At 37.9% G+C, this 18,775-nt stretch overlaps 1 protein-coding gene across 1 annotated transcript in view; it reads left to right on the top strand.

Annotated features, from left to right (window-relative positions):
• ROBO1 (roundabout guidance receptor 1) overlaps positions 1–18,775 on the top strand; it is a 449,648-nt gene that overhangs the window by 72,480 nt on the left and 358,393 nt on the right. Inside the window, exon 2 of the mRNA XM_068975047.1 lies at positions 17,313–17,639. Coding sequence (XP_068831148.1) covers positions 17,313–17,639 — 327 coding nt within the window. The remainder of the gene's footprint in view (positions 1–17,312; positions 17,640–18,775) is intronic.

The following is an 18,775-nucleotide window of genomic DNA, read 5'->3' as shown; positions in this document are numbered from 1 at the left end:
CAAGAGTTAGAACTGGACACGGAACAACAGACTGGTTCCAAACAGGAAAAGGAGTATGTCAAGGCTGTATATTGTCACCCTGCTTATTTAACTTCTATGCAGAGTACATCACGAGAAACACTGGGGTGGAAGAAGCACAAGCTGGAATAAAGATTGCCCGGAGAAATGTCAATAACCTCAGATATGCAGATGATAGCACTCTTATGGCAGAAAGTGAAGAGGAACTACAGAGCCTCTTGATGAAAGTAAAAGAGGAGAGTGAAAAAGTTGGCTTAAAGCTCAACATTCAGAAAACGAAGATCATGGCATCTGGGTCCATCACTTCATGGCAAATAGATGGGGAAACAGTGAAAACAGTGTCCGACTTTGTTTTTTTGGGCTCCAAAATCACTGCAGATGGTGACTGTAGCCATGAAATTAAAAGATGCTTACTCCTTGAAAGAAAAAGTTATGACCGACCTAGATAACATATTGAAAACCAGAGACATTACTTTGCCAACAAAGGTCCATCTAGTCAAGGCTATGGTTTTTCCTGTGGTCATGTATGGATGTGAGAGTTGGACTGTGAAGAAGGCTGAGCACCAAAGAATTGATGCTTTTGAACTATGGTGTTGGAGAAGACGCTTGAGAGTCCCCTGAACTGCAAGGAGATCCAACCAGTCCATTCTGAAGGAGATCAGCCCTGGGTGTTCTTTGGAAGGAATGATGCTAAAGCTGAAACTCCAATACTTTGGCCACCTCATGCAAAGAGTTGACTCATTGGAAAAGACTCTGATGCTGGGAGGGATTGAGGGCAGGAGGAGAAGGGGACGACAGAGGATGAGATGGCTGGATGGCATCACGGACTCGATGGACGTGAGTTTGAGTGAACTCCGGGAGTTGGTGATGGACAGGGAGGCCTGGCGTGCTGCGATTCATGGGGTCGCAAAGAGTTGTACATGACTGAGCGACTGAACTGAAAAGGTGTATAAATGCATAAATAGGGCTGGCCAAAAAGTTCATTCATGTTTTCCTAAGGTTTAAGGAAATCTTGGAATGAACTTTTTGGCCAACCATTACATTAAGAGCATGCAGTACATCATTACTTGTATATCATTAACATGAGCTTTGCATCTTTCAGTTCAGTTCAGTTTCTCAGTCATGTCCAACTCTTTGCATCACTATGAACCACAGCATGCCAGGCCTCCCTGTCCATCACCAACTCCTAGAGTCCACCAAAACCCATGTCCATTGAGTCGGTGATGGCATCCAACCATCTCATCCTCTGTTGTCTCCTTCTCTTCCTGCCCTTAATTTTTCCCAGCATAACGTACTTTTCAAATGAATCAGCTCTTCGCATCCGGTGGCCAAAGCATTGGAGTTTCAGCTTCAACATCAGTCCTACCAATGAACTCCCAGGATTGATTTCCTTTAGGATGGACTGGTTGGATCTCCTTGCAGTCCAAGGGACTCTCAAGAGTTTACTGCAACACCACAGTTCAAAAGCATCAAGTTTTCAGCACTCAGCTTTCTTTATAGTCCAACTCTCACATCCATACATGACCACTGGAAAAACCATAGCCTTGACTCACAGACATTTGTTGACAAAGTAATGTCTCTGCTTTTTAATATGCTGTCTAGGTTGGTCATAACTTTCCTTCCAAGGAGCAAGCATCTTTTAACTTCATGGCTGCAGTCACCTTTGCAGTGATTTTGGAGCCCCCCAAAATAAAGTCATCCACTGTTTCCACTGTTTCTCCATCTATTTGCCATGCGGTGATGGGACTGAATGCCATGATCTTCATTTTTTGAATGTTGAGCTTTAAGCCAACTTTTTCACTCTCCTCTTTCACTTTCATCAAGAGGCTCTTTAGTTCTTCTTCACTTTCTGCTATAAAGGTGGTTTTGTCTGCATATCTGAGGTTATTGATATTTCTCCCGGCAGTCTTGATTCCAGCTTGTGTTTCCTGTAGTCCAGCGTTTCTCATGATGTACTCTGCATATAAGTTAAATGAGCAGGGTGACAATATACAGCCTTGACGTACTCTGTTTCCTATTTGGAACCAGTCTGTTGTTTCATGTCCAGTTCTAACCGTTGCTTCCTGACCTGCATACAGGTTTCTCAAGAGGCAAGTCAGGTATTCTGATATTCCCATCTGTTTCAGAATTTTCCAGTTTATTGTGATCCACACAGTCAAAGGTTTTGGCATAGTCAATAATAGATGTTTTTCTGGAACTGTCTTGCTTTTTCAATGATCCAGCGGATGTTGGCAATTTGATCTCTGGTGCCTCTTTCTAAAACCAGCTTGAACATCTGGAAGTTCACGGTTCATGTATTGCTGAAGTCTGGCTTGGAGAATTTTGAACATTACTTTACTAGCGTGTGAGATGAGTGCAATTGTGCAGTAGTTTGAGCATTCTTTGGCATTGCCTTTCTTTGGAATTGGAATGAAAACTGACCTTTTCCAGTACTGTGGCCACTGCTGAGTTTTCCAAATGTGCTGGCATATTGAGTGCAGCACTTTCACAGCATGATCTTTCAGGATTTGAAATAGCTGTACTGGAATTCCATCACCTCCATTAGCTTTGTTCGTAGTGATGCTTCCTAAGGCCCTCTTGACTTCACGTTCCAAGATATCTGGCTCTAGGAGAGTGATCACACCATTGTGATTGTATGGGCCATGAAGATTTTTTTTGTACAGTTCTTCTGTGTATTCTTGCCACCTCTTCTTAATATCTTCTCTTAGGTCCCTACGATTTTTGTCCTTTATCGAGCCCATCTTTGCATGAAATATTCCCTTGGTATATCTAATTTTCTTCAAGAGATCTCTAGTCTTTTCCATTCTATTGTTTTCCTCTATTGCTTTGCATTGATCACTGAGGCTTACTTATCTCTCCTTGCTATTCTTTGGAAGTCTGCCTTCAAATGGGTATATCTTTTCTTTTCTCCTTTGCTTTTCTCTTCTCTTCTTTCACAGCTATTTGTAAGGCCTCCTCAGACAGCCTTTTTGCTCTTTTCCATTTTTTTTTTTTTGTTGGGGATGGTCTTGATCCCTGTCTCCTGTACAATGTCATGAACCTCCGTCCCTAGTTCATCAGGCACTCTGTCTATCAGTTCTAGTCCCTTAAATCTATTTCTCACTTCCACTGTATAGTCATAAGGGATTTGATTTAGGTCATACCTTGCATCTTTAACAACTAAAAGAGAGAGAAAGATACTACTCTTGTTTGTTTGCACTCTTGTTTTACCTGCATCTAGCAAAGACCTGTTATAGTGTGAGTACTTAGTACATGTATTTTGGGTGAATAAGTGAATGCTAAAGAGTTAGCCATGGACATGAGTTTGTGTAAACTCTGGGAGTTTGTGATCCAGGGAAGCCTGGCATGCTATGGTTCGTGGTGTCGCAAAGAGTCGGACACAACTGAGCAAGTGAACTGAACTGAACTGAAACAGTTAGCAAAAGTTGAATTTTGTTTTCTCCTTATTTTCCGAAAATGTTATTGACTTTCACAGTTCTAAAATAAAATATTTTATTGTGAAATTAACACCAGAATTTATGCAGGTGCATGCTAATTCACTTCAGTTGTGTCTAACTCTTTGCTACCCTATGGACTGTAGCCCACCAGGCTCCTCTGTCCTTGGAATTCTCCAGGCAAGAGCGTCATGGAATACCTAAAAGCTAGAGAAACTTAGAAGGAAACAAGACCTGTCCATTTTTTCAGATTGAATCAGAAATTGACATTAAAATTCCTTTTAGTTTTTTTTTTTTTTTTTTTGGTTTCTTTCTCCCTCTGTCTCTCTTTCATTGTGCTGGAATTGTGCAGATTACACTTGTGGTAATCTTTGTATTTGTGGTACACATTAAATTTCTTAATTTTGAAGAAAGTTCCCTTCTGTGGATAGACCAAAAGTCTTGTATCTTCAGACCTCTTCTGGGAGGCCATTACTTCAAGGCAGCTTATCTGTGGATGTTTGCCTCCAAGCGCAGGATTAAGGATTCCCCTTACTGTCTCTTGAACTCAGGGGGTACACTTAACTCCCTCCAAGCAGGGATGTGCATGTATTTCATGTTCTAAACTTAATAAATACATGTGGGGTCACCCATCAGTTTGTCCCCATTACCTGTTTATTTTTTCAACAAACTCTGTTGAGTGCCTGCTAAGTGCTAGATGCTATTGTAAGTGCTGGAGATGTGGAAATTTCAGTTGTTTTTTAACTAGTAACTAAACACAAGTATTTCAATACTATACATGCTTTCTAATAAAAACTAATTTTGTGACTTCTTTAAAAATTAATTAAACCACCATCAAAATAATGATTAAAAGTATTATATTTCATTTTTGAAGTTGCATTAACATACAAAATGATAAATTCATATATAACCTCATATTACCACAAATAAAAACTAAAAAAACCCTTTGGAAAAAAAGTGATGCCAGACCACTGTTCTATATGAAAAAAATATTCCACACATGCCTGGAAAAAAGAGAGATATACAAATCTCAAATCAGAGTGCAAAAGAAGAAAAATATTGTTCTTAGAAGAATTTTTTGGAATTTTATCATTTTGCATCACAATTTACATATGGTAGTAATCTATATAATGGTGGATTTGTCTGTTAGATTAACTACAAATAGTTTTGTTGTAGACTGATGAATTATTTACTTATCCTTTTAGAAAATAAAGATTACTGAGTAGATTTTTAAGTTAACATATGGAACAGCTTTTAAATCCTTATATCTCATATATCAAGGGATTAGAATCTGCCTCTCAACATTTTTTATTAGGGAGCCCTTAAGAATCTGTAAGAACTAAATTTGAGATATATATAATGAGAGAGCAAAGTGGAAGTTACAGAGAGGTAAAGATGAAAGTTTGCTAATGTGCAAAAGAGTTTCTTTAGAAATTCTTGTTCATGTCAGGAGTATTGACTGGGTTTTAAAATGAGTGAAGTTGACTGCATTCCTATAGAGATTTCTCGGTAATCTTTTAAAAGGTTGTTTTAAGTATTTTGTTTTTTAGAAGAGTAATTGTCTTTAGACTCTTTAGACCATTATTTTTAGAATTGCAATCCCATACTCTATCTTGTAGACATGAAAAACCTACCTATATTCAAGAGTTATCTAAATGTGGCTCAAGCATGTTGACTAATTTAAAAACTAAAGTTAAAAGTTTTATTTTAATATTTTAATTGATTTAAGTCTATTGATTTAGTAAGTTATATCTATACAGATTCTACAAAAATCTAATGTAACTCTTTAGTGAAAGAATTGATAAATATTACTTTACATAATCATTAAAAAAAACTTCTGTATAGTTAAGAAATTGTATTTTATCTGTATTTTTTTTACACTTATAATTTATGGTTTAAATATGTATTTTTAAACACAAAAATAAGATTATTTTCAGAAAAAAAAGGTTTTCCCCTCAGAAATTTGAATTCAGGTCAGAGAAAGATTAATAAGCCAGGTTTATTTTATAAAGTTAGAAGAGTGTTTTTGAGTTAGCATTTCAGTAAAGAAGTCTGCTCATGTTCTGTGTACTCAAGTTATAATTGGTTGCAATTTATAACCATTAACTCTTTCTATATTACATACAAAAAATGAAGTAGATTAACTTTGATTGAAATGCCATGTAATTTGTTTTAACATGTTGAAAATTCATTAGGATGAACTAAATTTCCTTAGCAATAAAAGTATTCACAGGACCATCCGTATACTGTTTCACAGTTCAAAATATTGTCCAAAACCCTTTGTCTGTGAAAAATGATCCTAAAAGCTGAAATAAGCTATTTTAGTTTCAGACCTAAATATCTTGGTCCATTAGGATAAGCATTAATAAATGCAGGATTATTTGTGAATTTTGATAATCTTAGTATATCTCTAGAGAGTTGACTTGAAATGTTATGCACAGTTACCAACTTTATTTTTCTGGCTATGCATAGGATTTTTATATATTGGTAATGAAAAGGGAAAAAAGCCAATATAACTATTTACTCAGTTTATTTTTTTATTATTATTTTTTATTTTTTCATTCACTCAGTTTATTGAACATCTTTCTGATCATTAGCTTGAGCTCATTGTCAGGTAGATTACTTACCTCCACTTTGCTTAGGTCTTCTTCTGGGGTTTTGTCTTATTCTTTCATTTGACACATATTCCTCTGTCTCCTTATTTTGCATAATCCTCTGTGTTTGTATTTATGTATTTAGGAAGGTTGGTTATGTTTCCCAGCCTTGGAGAAGTGTCCTTACATCCTATGGGTCCCAGCAGCATGCTCCTCTCTGTTCACAGAATTGTATGCTCCTAGTGTGCCCCCTGGATTTCCTTCGTGGCTCAGATGGTAAAATGTCTTGCTTACAATGTGGGAGACCTGGGTTTGATCCCTGGCTTGGGAAGATCTTCTGGAGAAGGAAATTGCAACCCACTCCAGTACTCTTGCCTGGAAAATCCCATAGATGGAGGAGCCTGGTAGGCTACAGTCCACTGGGTCGCAAAGAGTCAGACACGACTGAGCGACTTCACTTTTACTTTCTTTAGGGTGCCCCCTATGTGGACAACATAAGCCCTTTTGTTGGCAGGGCTGACCACTGTGGGCATGCTGGTAGGCGGGGTGGGACTGTGTTGTACTTGACTGCTAAGCCCTACCTTGAGCAATGACTGGTGTGACCCTCTGGTGACAGAGTAAGCCCTTAGCACTAATAGGTCTACCCTTAGCTCTAAGAAGGAAATGGCAAACCATTCCAGTGTTCTTGCCTGGAGAATCCCAGGGACGGCGGAGCCTGGTGGGCTGCTGTCTATGGGGTCTCACAGAGTCAGACACGACTGAAGCGACTTAGCATGCATACATACATGCATAGCTCTAAGAACGCTAAGAGGGAGGGGTACAAAAAAGATGCTTGCCTACACCAGTGCCTTCATTGCATAACAAGCTCCCCAAAATGGCTGTCGCCAGTATCTGTGTCCTCAGGGGAGTTCCAGTTGCATCTTCCCTCTCTGGGAGGCTCTCTGAAATCAGCAAGTGGGTTTAACCCAGATTCCTTTCAAATTTCTTCTTCTGGGCTGGGACTTAGAGTGTGTGAATTTTTGCATGACCTTTACCGGAAAAGTCTGTTAACTGTAACCAAATATAAAGCCCTTTGGGCTTCAAAACCAGATATTCTGGGAGCTCATATTCCTGGAGCAGGACCCCTGAGTTAGAGAGTCCAGTGTGGGGTTTAGCGGAAAATCTCGGCAATTGTGATTATCCTCCTGTTTGTGGGTCACATACCTGGAGGTGTAGGTCTGCACTGTACTGTGTCTCTGCCCATCTTTTCTGTCTGATTTTTGTTCCTGCTTTGTAGCTTTAGTTATGGACGATCTTCTCTGCTAGTCTTCAGGGCATTCTCATAGATACCTGCTCTGTCAGTTTAGTTCAGTCATTCAGTCGTGTCCAACTCATTGCAGCCCTGTGGACTATAGCACGCCAGGCCTCCCTGTCCATCACCAGCTCCTGGAGTTTACTCAAACTCATGTCCATTGAGTTGGTGATGCCATCCAACCATCTCATCCTCTGTTGTCCCCTTCTCCTCCTGCCCTCAATCTTTCCCAGCATCAGGGTCTTTTCAAATGAGTCAGTTCTTCACATCAGGTGGCCACAGTATTGGAGTTTCAGCTTCAGCATCAGTCCTTTCAATGAATATTTAGGACTGGTTTCCGTTAGGATGGACTGGTTGGATCGCCTTGCAGTCCAAGGGACTCTCAAGAGTCTTCTCCAACACCACAGTTCAAAAGCATCAATTCTTCGGCGCTCAGCTTTCTTTATAGTCCAACTGTTGCATCCATACATGACTACTGGAAAAACCTTAGCTTTGACTAAACGGACCTTTGTTGACAAAGTAGTGTCTTTTTTTGTTAATATGCTGTCTAGGTTGGTTATAACTTTTCTTCCAAGGAGTAAGCATCTTTTAATTTCATGGCTGCAGTCATCATCTGCAGTGATTTTTACTTGCCCTGTAAATAGTTGTAATTTTGGTGTGCCTGTGAGAGGAGATGATCTTAGGTCCTTTCTGTACCACCATTTTGGGCCTCTCAACCCTGCTTCATATTATTTTAAAAGCTTTGCTGTGTCTTTTAAAGTCTTGAAAATATTATATTTAATCAGTATATCTATATGGAATATTTTCCCTTTGGAACAAAGATGCTTCCTCATAGATGATCTTAGAGGCAACATCTGATAATTCGTAGTAAAGCTATCTAGTTGGCTGTGCTAAGCTGTCTAGTTTTCTTTTATTTCTTTTATTTTGTTTGATTCTCTTTTGAACAATTTTTAACTGGAATTGTGCAAGATCTTGCCAAGAATTTTATCAGTTCAGTTCATTTGCTCAGTTGTGTGTGGCATACCAGGCTTCACTGACCATCACCATCTCCTGGAGCTTGCTCAAACTGATGTCCAGCGAGTCGGTGATGCCATCCAACAATTTTATCCTTGGTCATCCCCTTCTCCTCCTGCCTTCAGTCTTTCCCAGCATCAGGGTCTTTTCCAGTGAGTTGGCTCTTTGCATCATGTCGGCAAACTACTGGAGTTTCAGCTTCAGCATCAGTCCCTCCAATGAATATTCAGGGTTGATGTCCTTTAGGATTGACTGATTTGATCTCCTTGTAGTCCAAGAGACTCTCAAGAGTCTTCTCCAGCAATTCTTAATGCAATATAGGCACAATATACAGTTAGACTGATGGATAAGAAGGTGAGAGAATTTAGACTTTTAATACACAAATATTTTTGTTTGGCATTTTATTGAGAATGAAATTCTCTTACTTGCATGTTAATGGGAAGTTTTATGAAAGGGCAGATAGCAAGCATGAACTCAACCAAACAGCTCAACCCTCCAACCCCTTTGTTACAGCTCATAGCAAAATCCTGGCTGATTTGAGTCAGCTGAGGTAGTTCTTGCAGTTAATGCCATAGTAGCTTCTGTACGATCATATTATTAAAAATAGGGGGATGGGCAAGCAATATTGTTTCTGAAATTTAACTTATGATGCTGTCAGTCTTTCTCACCTCTCTGGGGAAACCGCCATATGATATTAGATTCTGTAGAAATATTGCAAAAACACCAGGGATTCACTCCTGGATTTTCATTTTGGTCTATTTTGGTGATCATTTTAGATGGTAACAGACAGTAGCAATGGCATTCAGTTAATTATTGAGATTATTCTAAGTTTTGACTAGAGAAGATCCCTCTTCCCCCATTTGCTGTGTAGAATTATAATCAAGGGGAATTAGGATGGAGCAAAGTACCTAAGGAAAATGGCGTGATCCATTAATCATATAATTATCTTAATGCATCCTGTATTCCTTTACTCTGTATAATTTCAGGTGGAATTACCTAATTTTTCTGTAGAATGAGCTCTGTTTTTCTAGTTGGAGTAAGCATCAGTATTTGGGAAACCTGGATAACTCAATAGAGAAAATGTTTATGTCTGCTCTCTACACAATGAGTGATTAATAGGTGCTGTCTTCTTATTTTTAACAAATATCTCCTTGTACGATGAAATTCTGACAGGAAAATTATAGGATTGGTGCCCATGATAGAATTTATGTTAATAATTGGAGGCCTTTTGCTTCTTAAGATGTAAATGGAGCTTAAGTAAAAAAGGTTAAGAGGCAAAGCCCTTTGAAGAATATAGGTACTCCTTTACAAATATGGGTATGTTGTCAAGGGAGTATATATTCTACCCCCACCCTTGGGCACATGTGACTGAATTGTCTATTAATATTCATTGTACATCTGTCATGAACTTGTTTCTCTTGTGCTTTTAGCAATAGTACAAGCATTCTTGTGCTACAAGATGTTTTAATACGATATATGATACAAATGGATATTTTAATCATTTTACGTTTTCTTATTTTACCTACCAAGGAATAGGAAAAATAAATTTGGATCAAAACAAGAATTTGTTAATAAAATACTGCTTCTCTCAATCTACTAAGAAACAGACTTGAAAACATAAACAGACGAAACCCTGAACATGTATTACTGCTTATACTAGAGAAGAATAAAATCATACATTTCAAAAAGTAAAAATATATATTTGTATGTTTTGTATACCTTGGTAGAATATTAGAAAGTCAGTCTCTTAAATGGTTACTTACTTTTGTTTCTGCAAATGTGTGTCTAAAAGGGGGGAACATTTTATATCCAACTAGGAGTTTAATCCCCTCGTAATAAATCTCATGTGACTTTGATATATTTCCTTGAAATACTTAGCACTTACGTGTGTATCTTTTTCCAGCTGTGGTTGTGTAAATATTTAGATATTTCAGTCACTCGTGTTTATATTTTATCTTCCAGCCGGGCAGTTGTTGAAGGAATCCTGCCCTGCCTTTTTCCCTGATGCTGCCCTTGCCTGGAGTCAATTGTGTTATATTCCCAAGGTTCTACCAAGATTCTTGCCAAGGGCAGCTGACATTATCATCCTAGTTCCTTGTTAAAGCCTCATTCCATCAACCCCTTTCTTATTTTACCGTCTCTTCTTTGTAACTTTTTAAATTTCTTATGCAAAATTTGAATTTGGTTTTCCCTGGTGTAATATAAACCTTTTATTATATAAAAAGTGCTCAAATTAGCATAACTAGAATGGTGGTTGTTGGATGGTTTATAGGAACTCTGAATTTATGATTGAAGAAAGAAGGCTTTTTATGAATTGTGTGTCAAGAATATTATATAAAGAGAGCTGCTTTGACAGTGTGGAGATGGACACGATGTTTAAGGAAAAAGATTGCAGTAACTAGGGGTCTTTCATGAACTCTCTTGTGAGATTTATCTGTGCTCTTCCCTATTTATTCTTGGTGTAACTCTCTCAAGGTCCTCCTTTGAGAAAGTGAGGCATAGTGATTCATAGAAGTTGGATGGCTTTTCCCTCAAAGCGTGTTGGTGGAAAATAACAGGAATCAGTGGTATTTACCTTTAATTATGCAAACGGTATGTAGAAATTGAGGTTTCTCAAATATTAAAAACTGATAATATAGGATAGCTACTCAGAACTGCAGGCTCATATTGGAGAAGATTACACAGTACAAGGAATGATTTATATTCTCATTCACTCATCATGAAAGTCTTTACTGAGTTAAGTGACTATGACATCATATGATTTACAGTTGGATATTCTGATTGCGTGGGAAAAGAACTTTAGATGTCATCAGGTTTGACTGTGTCTTGCTGTTTTTATTATCTACCTTTTAAAAATTAAAAAAAATTTAATTAGAAATTAAAAATTAACAACTTGTAGCTTTGAAAGCAAGAGTGGACAAAGCCTGCTTCTCTTTATATTTTAACTAATGAACTTAGCAATGTTTATGGAATAGTGGGGAAGAGCAAGGATTTTGAATCTGATTTTAGAATTGGATCCCAGCAGTGTCACCTTCCAGCTGAGTGACCGCAGAGAATCTCAGTCTCCCCTTATGGATACCAGATAATAACATCGCACACCTCATAAAGATGCTGTTGTGATAAAGGAGATGATGAACATTTCATATTTGTTTTCTTTTCATTTGTTTTCTTCATGCTTAGACATGATAATAAATAATAACTTATTATGGTTTTTATAGAGATAATGATTGCCATTTATAATTGCTACTATTGAGGTTAACTAGTCACATGTTATAAATGTCACTGAAATTAGACAGTTCCTTTCTTCAAGATTCTATATTATGAGAAATGTTGCATTTCTATGTTTTTTTGTTATGATTTCCAAAGGTTTTGGCTCTTCTGTCAAATAACTTTTTTTTTTTTTTTTGCTGTTCATCCTCTTTGGATGCTTATATGCTAACAGAGTGTGTTTTCTTTTGAAGTGTATTCCTCAGAAACAAAGTTCAGTGGGATGTCTTGTAAAAAGAAAAATAAAAACAGTTCAATGGCCAAATAAGTTTGAGAAATGCCACATATTATATTCTTCTTCTAGCACACATAATGTGCATTAGCAAGATTAAAAGACTCTGAGAACCACAGTTCTCTTTTTTGAGCAAACAAGCTGAGAAAAGAGTATTCCACAGAGCATTTTGAAAGTTTAGCCTTTAATAGAACAGAGAGCATTTTTATTGCTGAAACTCTTTTACTGAATGCTGCTGTACAAACATCATGGTGAAAACTTGGGCCCGAGTTCTCCACTTCCAAAGGCATACTGGCTGTGGTCCAGGTGTATGGGGCCATAGGTTAGACCCGGAGAGAGTCCTGAGCTCCCCTGTATTTTCATGGAGCCTGGGTGATCTCCAGTTTCTGTAATTGGCCGTTACTTCCTCTATGCACTCTCCCTAGACAGTTTTATTCTTTCCCAGGGTTTCAGTCTCCAGCTTGATTCTCATCTACAGATCCAGCTGAGATTTTATTTTTCCTTGAGGTCTGGATATTTCATTGGCAACTAGTTGTCTTCATTTGTATATTCTGGAAGTATCCCGAACTCTCCATGACTCATGCTGAATAAATCTTCTCTGTCCTTCTTCCTCTGACCATAGTCACTCTTTTATTCTGGGCCTTCACTGGGGCTGCCCTTCACGCATTGCTCAGACCAAAATCTTGAACTTTCTCTACCTGCTGCTTCTCCTCCATCTTGTGCATTTTTCATTTCCGTCTTTTCCCAAATTGCCAGTGAGTAGAACCTGTTGATATTGTAACTATCTCTAGATTCTACCTTCTACCTTCCTTTCTGTCACTCAAGATCCAAGTACAAGCTTTCAGAATTTATTATTGAAAGAGTGTGAAAGTATCCTAAAATCTCTTCCTAGCTAGCTGCTCGGAGAAGGCAATGGCACCCCACTGCAGTACTCTAGCCTGCAAAATCTCATGGATGGAGGAGCCTGGTAGGCTGCAGTCCATGTGATCGTGAAGAGTCAGACACGACTGAGCGTCTTCACTTTCACTTTTCACTTTCATACATTGGAGAAGGAAATGGCAACCCACTCCCGTGGCCTTGCCTGGAGAATCCCAGGGACGGGGGAGCCTGGTGGGCTGCCGTCTATGGGATTGCACAGTTGGACACGACTGAAGCGACTTAGCAGCAGCAGCAGCTAGCTGCTGCATTCTAGTTTCATAGTACCAATAGTGACCTTTTTTAATACCAAACTTGAGCATGCAGTTCCTTGCTTACAGTATTTGAATGTTCTTATTGCCACATTAGGCTTCCCTGGTGGCTCAGAGGTTAAAGCGTTTGCCTGCAAGGCGGGAGACCACATTACCTGCCTCCTGAGAAATCTGTATGCAGGTCAAGAAGCAACAGTTAGAACTGGACATGGAACAATGGACTGCTTCAAAATTGGGAAAGGCTGTATATTGGCACCCTGCTTATTTGACTTATATGCAGAGTACATCATGCGAAATGCCAGGCTGGATAAAGCACAACTGGGAATCAGGATTGCCGGGAGAAATATCAATAACCTCAGATATGCAGATGACGCCACCTTTATGGCAGAAAGTGAAAAGGAATGCAAGAGCCTCTTGATGAAAGTGAAGGAGGACAGTGAAAAAGCTGGCTCAACATTCAGAAAAGTAAGATCATGGCATCTGGTCCCATCATTTCATGGGCAATAGATGGGGAAACAGTGAGAGACTTTATTTTTGGGGGCTCCAAAATTACTGCAGATGATGACTGCTGCCATTAAATTAAAAGACACTTACTCCTTGGAAGAAGAGTTATAACCAACCTAGACAGCATATTAAAAAGCAGAGACATTACTTTGCCAACAAAGGTCCCTCTAGTAAAAGCTATGGTTTTTCCACTAGTCATATATGGATGTGAGAGTTGAACTATAAAGAAAGCTGAGTGCTGAAGAATTGATGCTTTTGAACTGAGGTGTTGGAGAAGACTCTTGAGAGTCCCTTGGACTTCAAGGAGATCAAACCAGTTAATCCTAAAGGAAATCAATCCTGAATATTCATTTGAAGGACTGAAGCTGAAGCTGAAACTCCAATACTTTGGCCACTTGATGGGAGGAACTGACGGACTGGAAGAGATCCTGGTGCTGGGGAAGATTGAAGGCAGGAGGAGTAGGGGACAGAGGATAAGACAGTTGGATGGCATCATCGACTCGATGGACATGCGTTTGAGCTAGCTCCAGGAGTTGGTGATGGACAGGGAGGCCTGGCGTGCTGCAGTCCATGAGGTCATAACTGACAAGGACACCACTGAGCGACTGAACTGACTGAACTGAACCAGTTGCCTTCAGTTAGGTTCCAGAACTTTGGCTTGATGTACAAAGCCCATCACATTACTGCTTCATCAGGCATGGGCATCATAATCTGTGATGTCCACCTAAACTGAGATCACACAAGTGCACTGTATTCTTCTGTATCTGTGCCTCTGAATGAAATCCTCATCTTTCTTTTCTTCCTGACTCATTTTTTTAAGACTCACCTCAAGTTTTCTTATGTTGGCATGCCTCTCTCAGGCAGTCTTAAAGTGCCCATTTGTTTGTATTCTCATAGCAACCTATACATGTCAGTTTCTTATCTAAAATACACTTTAAGAATATAAATAAAATCTGCTTAAATTAAATATATATGGCCTCAGCAGTTGATCCTCATTAACATCCAGCTTTCATAATCAGAGCCAAAATAAAGTCCAGTAATATTGTATAATGCTGCATTTTCTGGAGCTTTTCAGTACTTGTATTTGAGTAATCTTAAATTCAATTTAAATTTCAGTTGCCATCAGTATAGCTTTTGTGAAAGACCAGGAGTTTCCAAGTAATTATTCTGCATGTTGCTGGCTTATTTCTTCCGCTTCTAGAGCCTGGTTTCATTTAAAAGATTTATGATATGTTGTATACCATGCTCTGAACTAAAGCTATTTCTCAATATTTCAGATTATAAAACTATTACTCAATATTTCAGATTATATATTTTTTGTTTCCTGGTGGACATAAGCAAATAATAGATCTTTTAGTTTTTATCATTCATCATTTGCTTAGGAAATAGTAACTGTAGTAATTACAAATTAGAACTATAAATAAACTCCATGCAGAATTTATAGTCTAGTAGAGGTTAAACAGTGTGTATATATGGTTACAATTTAAAAATAAAATCTTTTGGGACTTCCCTGGTGAACCAGTGGCTAAAACTCTGCACTCCCAATCCAGGGGGACCAGATTCAATCCCTGGTCAGCGAACAAGATCCTGCATGTTGCAACTAAGAGTTCACAGATGCAACTAAAGATTCCACATTCCCCAGTGAATATCGAAGGCCGCATGCTGAAACTAAGACTTGGCACACTCCAATAAATAAATGTAAAATTAAAAAATATTAAAAAGATAAAAAATAAAAATGGAATATTTAAAGTATTTTCATACAGAGCATGATAAATAAGCTTCAGATCATTCCACTCAAATAAGGTTTTGCTGTTAGCATTTTTTGTTTACTCAACATGTATTTATTGAATATGTGCAGTGTGAGCAATCTGCCAAGTGAAAGAGAAGAAACCGTGAGCAAAATTAGACACACAGAACTTCAGAGTAATGGGAAAGGCAGTGTTTAAGGCATCTAGCAAATAGATTTAAAATATAATTCTCATTATTTTACCACAGGTAATTTCATACCCTTGCTAAAAAGGAGTATTTAAATTTTGTGGTAAAGGTCAGAGAAGGTAGAGATTTGAAAGAGGAATGGGTATCCACTAGAATAAGATCTTTTTGAGACCAGGCCCTAAGGCAGGCTTAGGCCTTGGAAGGAGGAAGCTTTATATATATATAGATAGATAGATAGATAGATAGATATGGAACAAACAGAAAACTCAGGTGAAGAAAGCAGAGAAAGCAGCGAAATAGGAAGGGTCCTGAGAGCTAGATAGGGAAATGAACACCGTCTCCAGTAGGTCTTGTTAAAGACTTTAAGAGCAGTGAGTTTAAGAGTCACCCAAATAAGGGAGGACCCAGATTCTATTTGCACTTCAAAGCCTTCATTTGGCTGCATTGAAGTGAAGCTATTTAAGAGCTTTCCTAAATCCTGGTGGGAATCTACAGCAGTTTGATCTGGGATGGTAACTGGCTGTACAGATTTCGATGAGTAGATTGATTTGAGAAATTTGAGGGAGGATTAAGGAACAGAAAGAGGTGTCAACAAGACTGCTTTCTACTTTTCTTTGTTCATTGAGATTGGAACACTAGATGAGAACAAGGTTTAAAGTTTGGTTGTTGAAGTTGAGAAACCTTTAAGATTTTTACATATTAAATCTATACAATAGTAAGGTAGGAACATTAAAAATATGAAAGTTGATCCCCATTTTAATGATTATAATCTCACTGGAAAAAATAAGGCGCAAAATATTTAGATGAACTCTCAGGACTTCGCTTATTAAGCAATAGATAATGTAGCTCCTCACTTAATATCCTTTTCAATTTAAGATTTAATTATTTAAACTCAATTATGTAACATTTTACCTTTGAAACCTACTAAAGTAATAAAATAATGATTGGAGATTAATGAACTTAATTTATTGAATAAAAACTCTGGGAAAGTATATATATGTATATATATAAATATGTATATATAACATATGTGTGTGTTGTATATATATGTGTGTGTGTGTGTGTATGTATAGGGCTTCCCCGGTGACGCTAATGGTAAAGAATCTGTCTGCATTACAGGAGACCCAGGTTTGATCCCTGGGTTGGGAAGATTCCCTGGGGTAGGAAATGGCAACCTGCTCCAGTATTCTTGCCTGAGAAATTCCATGTACAGAGGAGCCTGGCAGGCTGCAGTCCATGGGGTTGCAGAGAGTCGGACATGGCTGAGCAATGCTTATGTGTATATATGTATATATATGTGTATATATATATGTATTAATATATTTATGTCCATATATTATTATTAAGAAAGATATAAAAGTCTATATAAAGTTCCATCATGCATATTTCAACATAAATGTTCACTAATATTTAGCATATGTTTTATAGCATAGTGTTGACTGATGTCACATGGAGGAGGAGATTCCAGGAAGCCATGCCATTATTTGTAACAGTCAACAATTCTCTAACACATTCCTCTGCAAAAACAGGCACGTACATGGTACAAACAGACAGGGTGATGGGTTCTGAAACAGGGGATTTGGAGAGTAGACGGGATTTGTACAGACAGAGATTTAGCAAGAGCACTTTCTAAGTGGAGGGTCAAAAGGATTCAGGAATTAGAAAGTACAGTTAAAGTAGACACCAGAGGGATTAGTTAGGAAGGAGGTTAGGAAGAGTAGGTCAATACTAGGCAGTGTTTATTAGATGGTAGTGCTAATGCCTGGGCTTTTGAAATAAGACTTTTCATTGTTTTCACGTTGATGATATGAAGCTATGTTGTCAATTCTTCTGCAGGCTCCCGTCTTCGTCAGGAAGATTTTCCACCTCGCATTGTTGAACACCCGTCAGATCTAATTGTCTCAAAAGGAGAACCTGCAACTTTGAACTGCAAAGCTGAAGGTCGCCCCACACCCACCATCGAATGGTACAAAGGTGGGGAGAGAGTGGAGACAGACAAAGATGACCCTCGCTCACACCGAATGTTGCTGCCAAGTGGATCTTTATTTTTCTTACGTATAGTGCATGGACGAAAAAGTAGGCCTGATGAAGGGGTCTATGTCTGTGTAGCAAGGAATTACCTCGGAGAGGCTGTGAGTCACAATGCATCGCTGGAGGTAGCCAGTAAGTAAAATGGGCTTTTAGTGTTGGGGAGTGTGTGGCCTGTGAGTTGGTGGAGGGATGGCAGCATGGGATCATTTACCTTGTTCATGATAAGAAAAAATTAAATGTGTATCACAGGCTTTACCTGAGGAAGATCGGTAGCTTTCTATGTGTAATCATCCACTATTTATTTGAATTTTTTGAATTTCTCATCCTAGCTGGTTATTCAAGCTAAATTGGGATTCATACATAGCTGTGAACTGTTTTACCTAATTTTTTAAAAATTTAAGAACATTTTTTATTTTATAATGGACTATGAGTTGACTTACAGTATTGTGTTATTTTCAGGTGTACAGCAAAGTGATTCAATTATACACATATCTATTGTTTTTCAAATTCTTTTCTGCTTTAAGTTTTTTATAGTATTGAGCAAATGTCCTTGTGTTGTGTTTTACCTTTTGGAGCCATTTTCTATTGAAGATGCTTACTGAAACTGATTTATTCCCTTCCTTTGTTCCTTTTAAATATGTAGAGTATGGGGATGTAAGAAGAATACTGTAAGGTATTTTTTGTTTGTCTTCATTAGGAGAAATACTTTCAACTGGTAGTGGAAGTTATGGTTTTAAACGGTTTCCAGTTGTCAGAACTATATTATACTTTGGGTAAAGCTAAATCTAGAGAAATGTATATATATGCCTCATACTTTCTCATCTTTGCTACACTGTAGTGCACCCTGAGAGGAAAACATGTGATGGGAATCCTTGGGTGGTTGATGGTTCAGTATATTTATACCGATAAAAAAGCCACTCATTTGAAATTACCTCAAGAAGGATTTGGTTAACTAATGATTCAGTTGTTATATCTAGAGTCTAGATGTGTAATGTATTGTATTTGAATTAGAATCAGGCTTTTCTTGTTTTCAATAAGCATTCAAGAGTCAGAAAATTTCATTCCCTTGAAAGAATCCTGCGGAGTATACGTATATATGACAGAAATTGAGAACTGTATAGGGATTAGAGAGACAAATGAAATTTAGATTTAATTCACTTTAAATTTTACTATCTATAACTATTTATGAAACTGTATAGGTAACTATGTCTATTTTTATATATAATGTTTTCTGAGGTGATTGATATTTTAATATAATGGGCTTCCAT

This window comes from Capricornis sumatraensis, chromosome 1 (assembly GCF_032405125.1).
Source record: "Capricornis sumatraensis isolate serow.1 chromosome 1, serow.2, whole genome shotgun sequence".
NCBI lineage: Eukaryota > Metazoa > Chordata > Mammalia > Artiodactyla > Bovidae > Capricornis > Capricornis sumatraensis.
The sequence above is the reverse complement of the archived record's forward strand: the minus strand, read 5'-3'. Positions and strand labels throughout refer to the sequence as shown.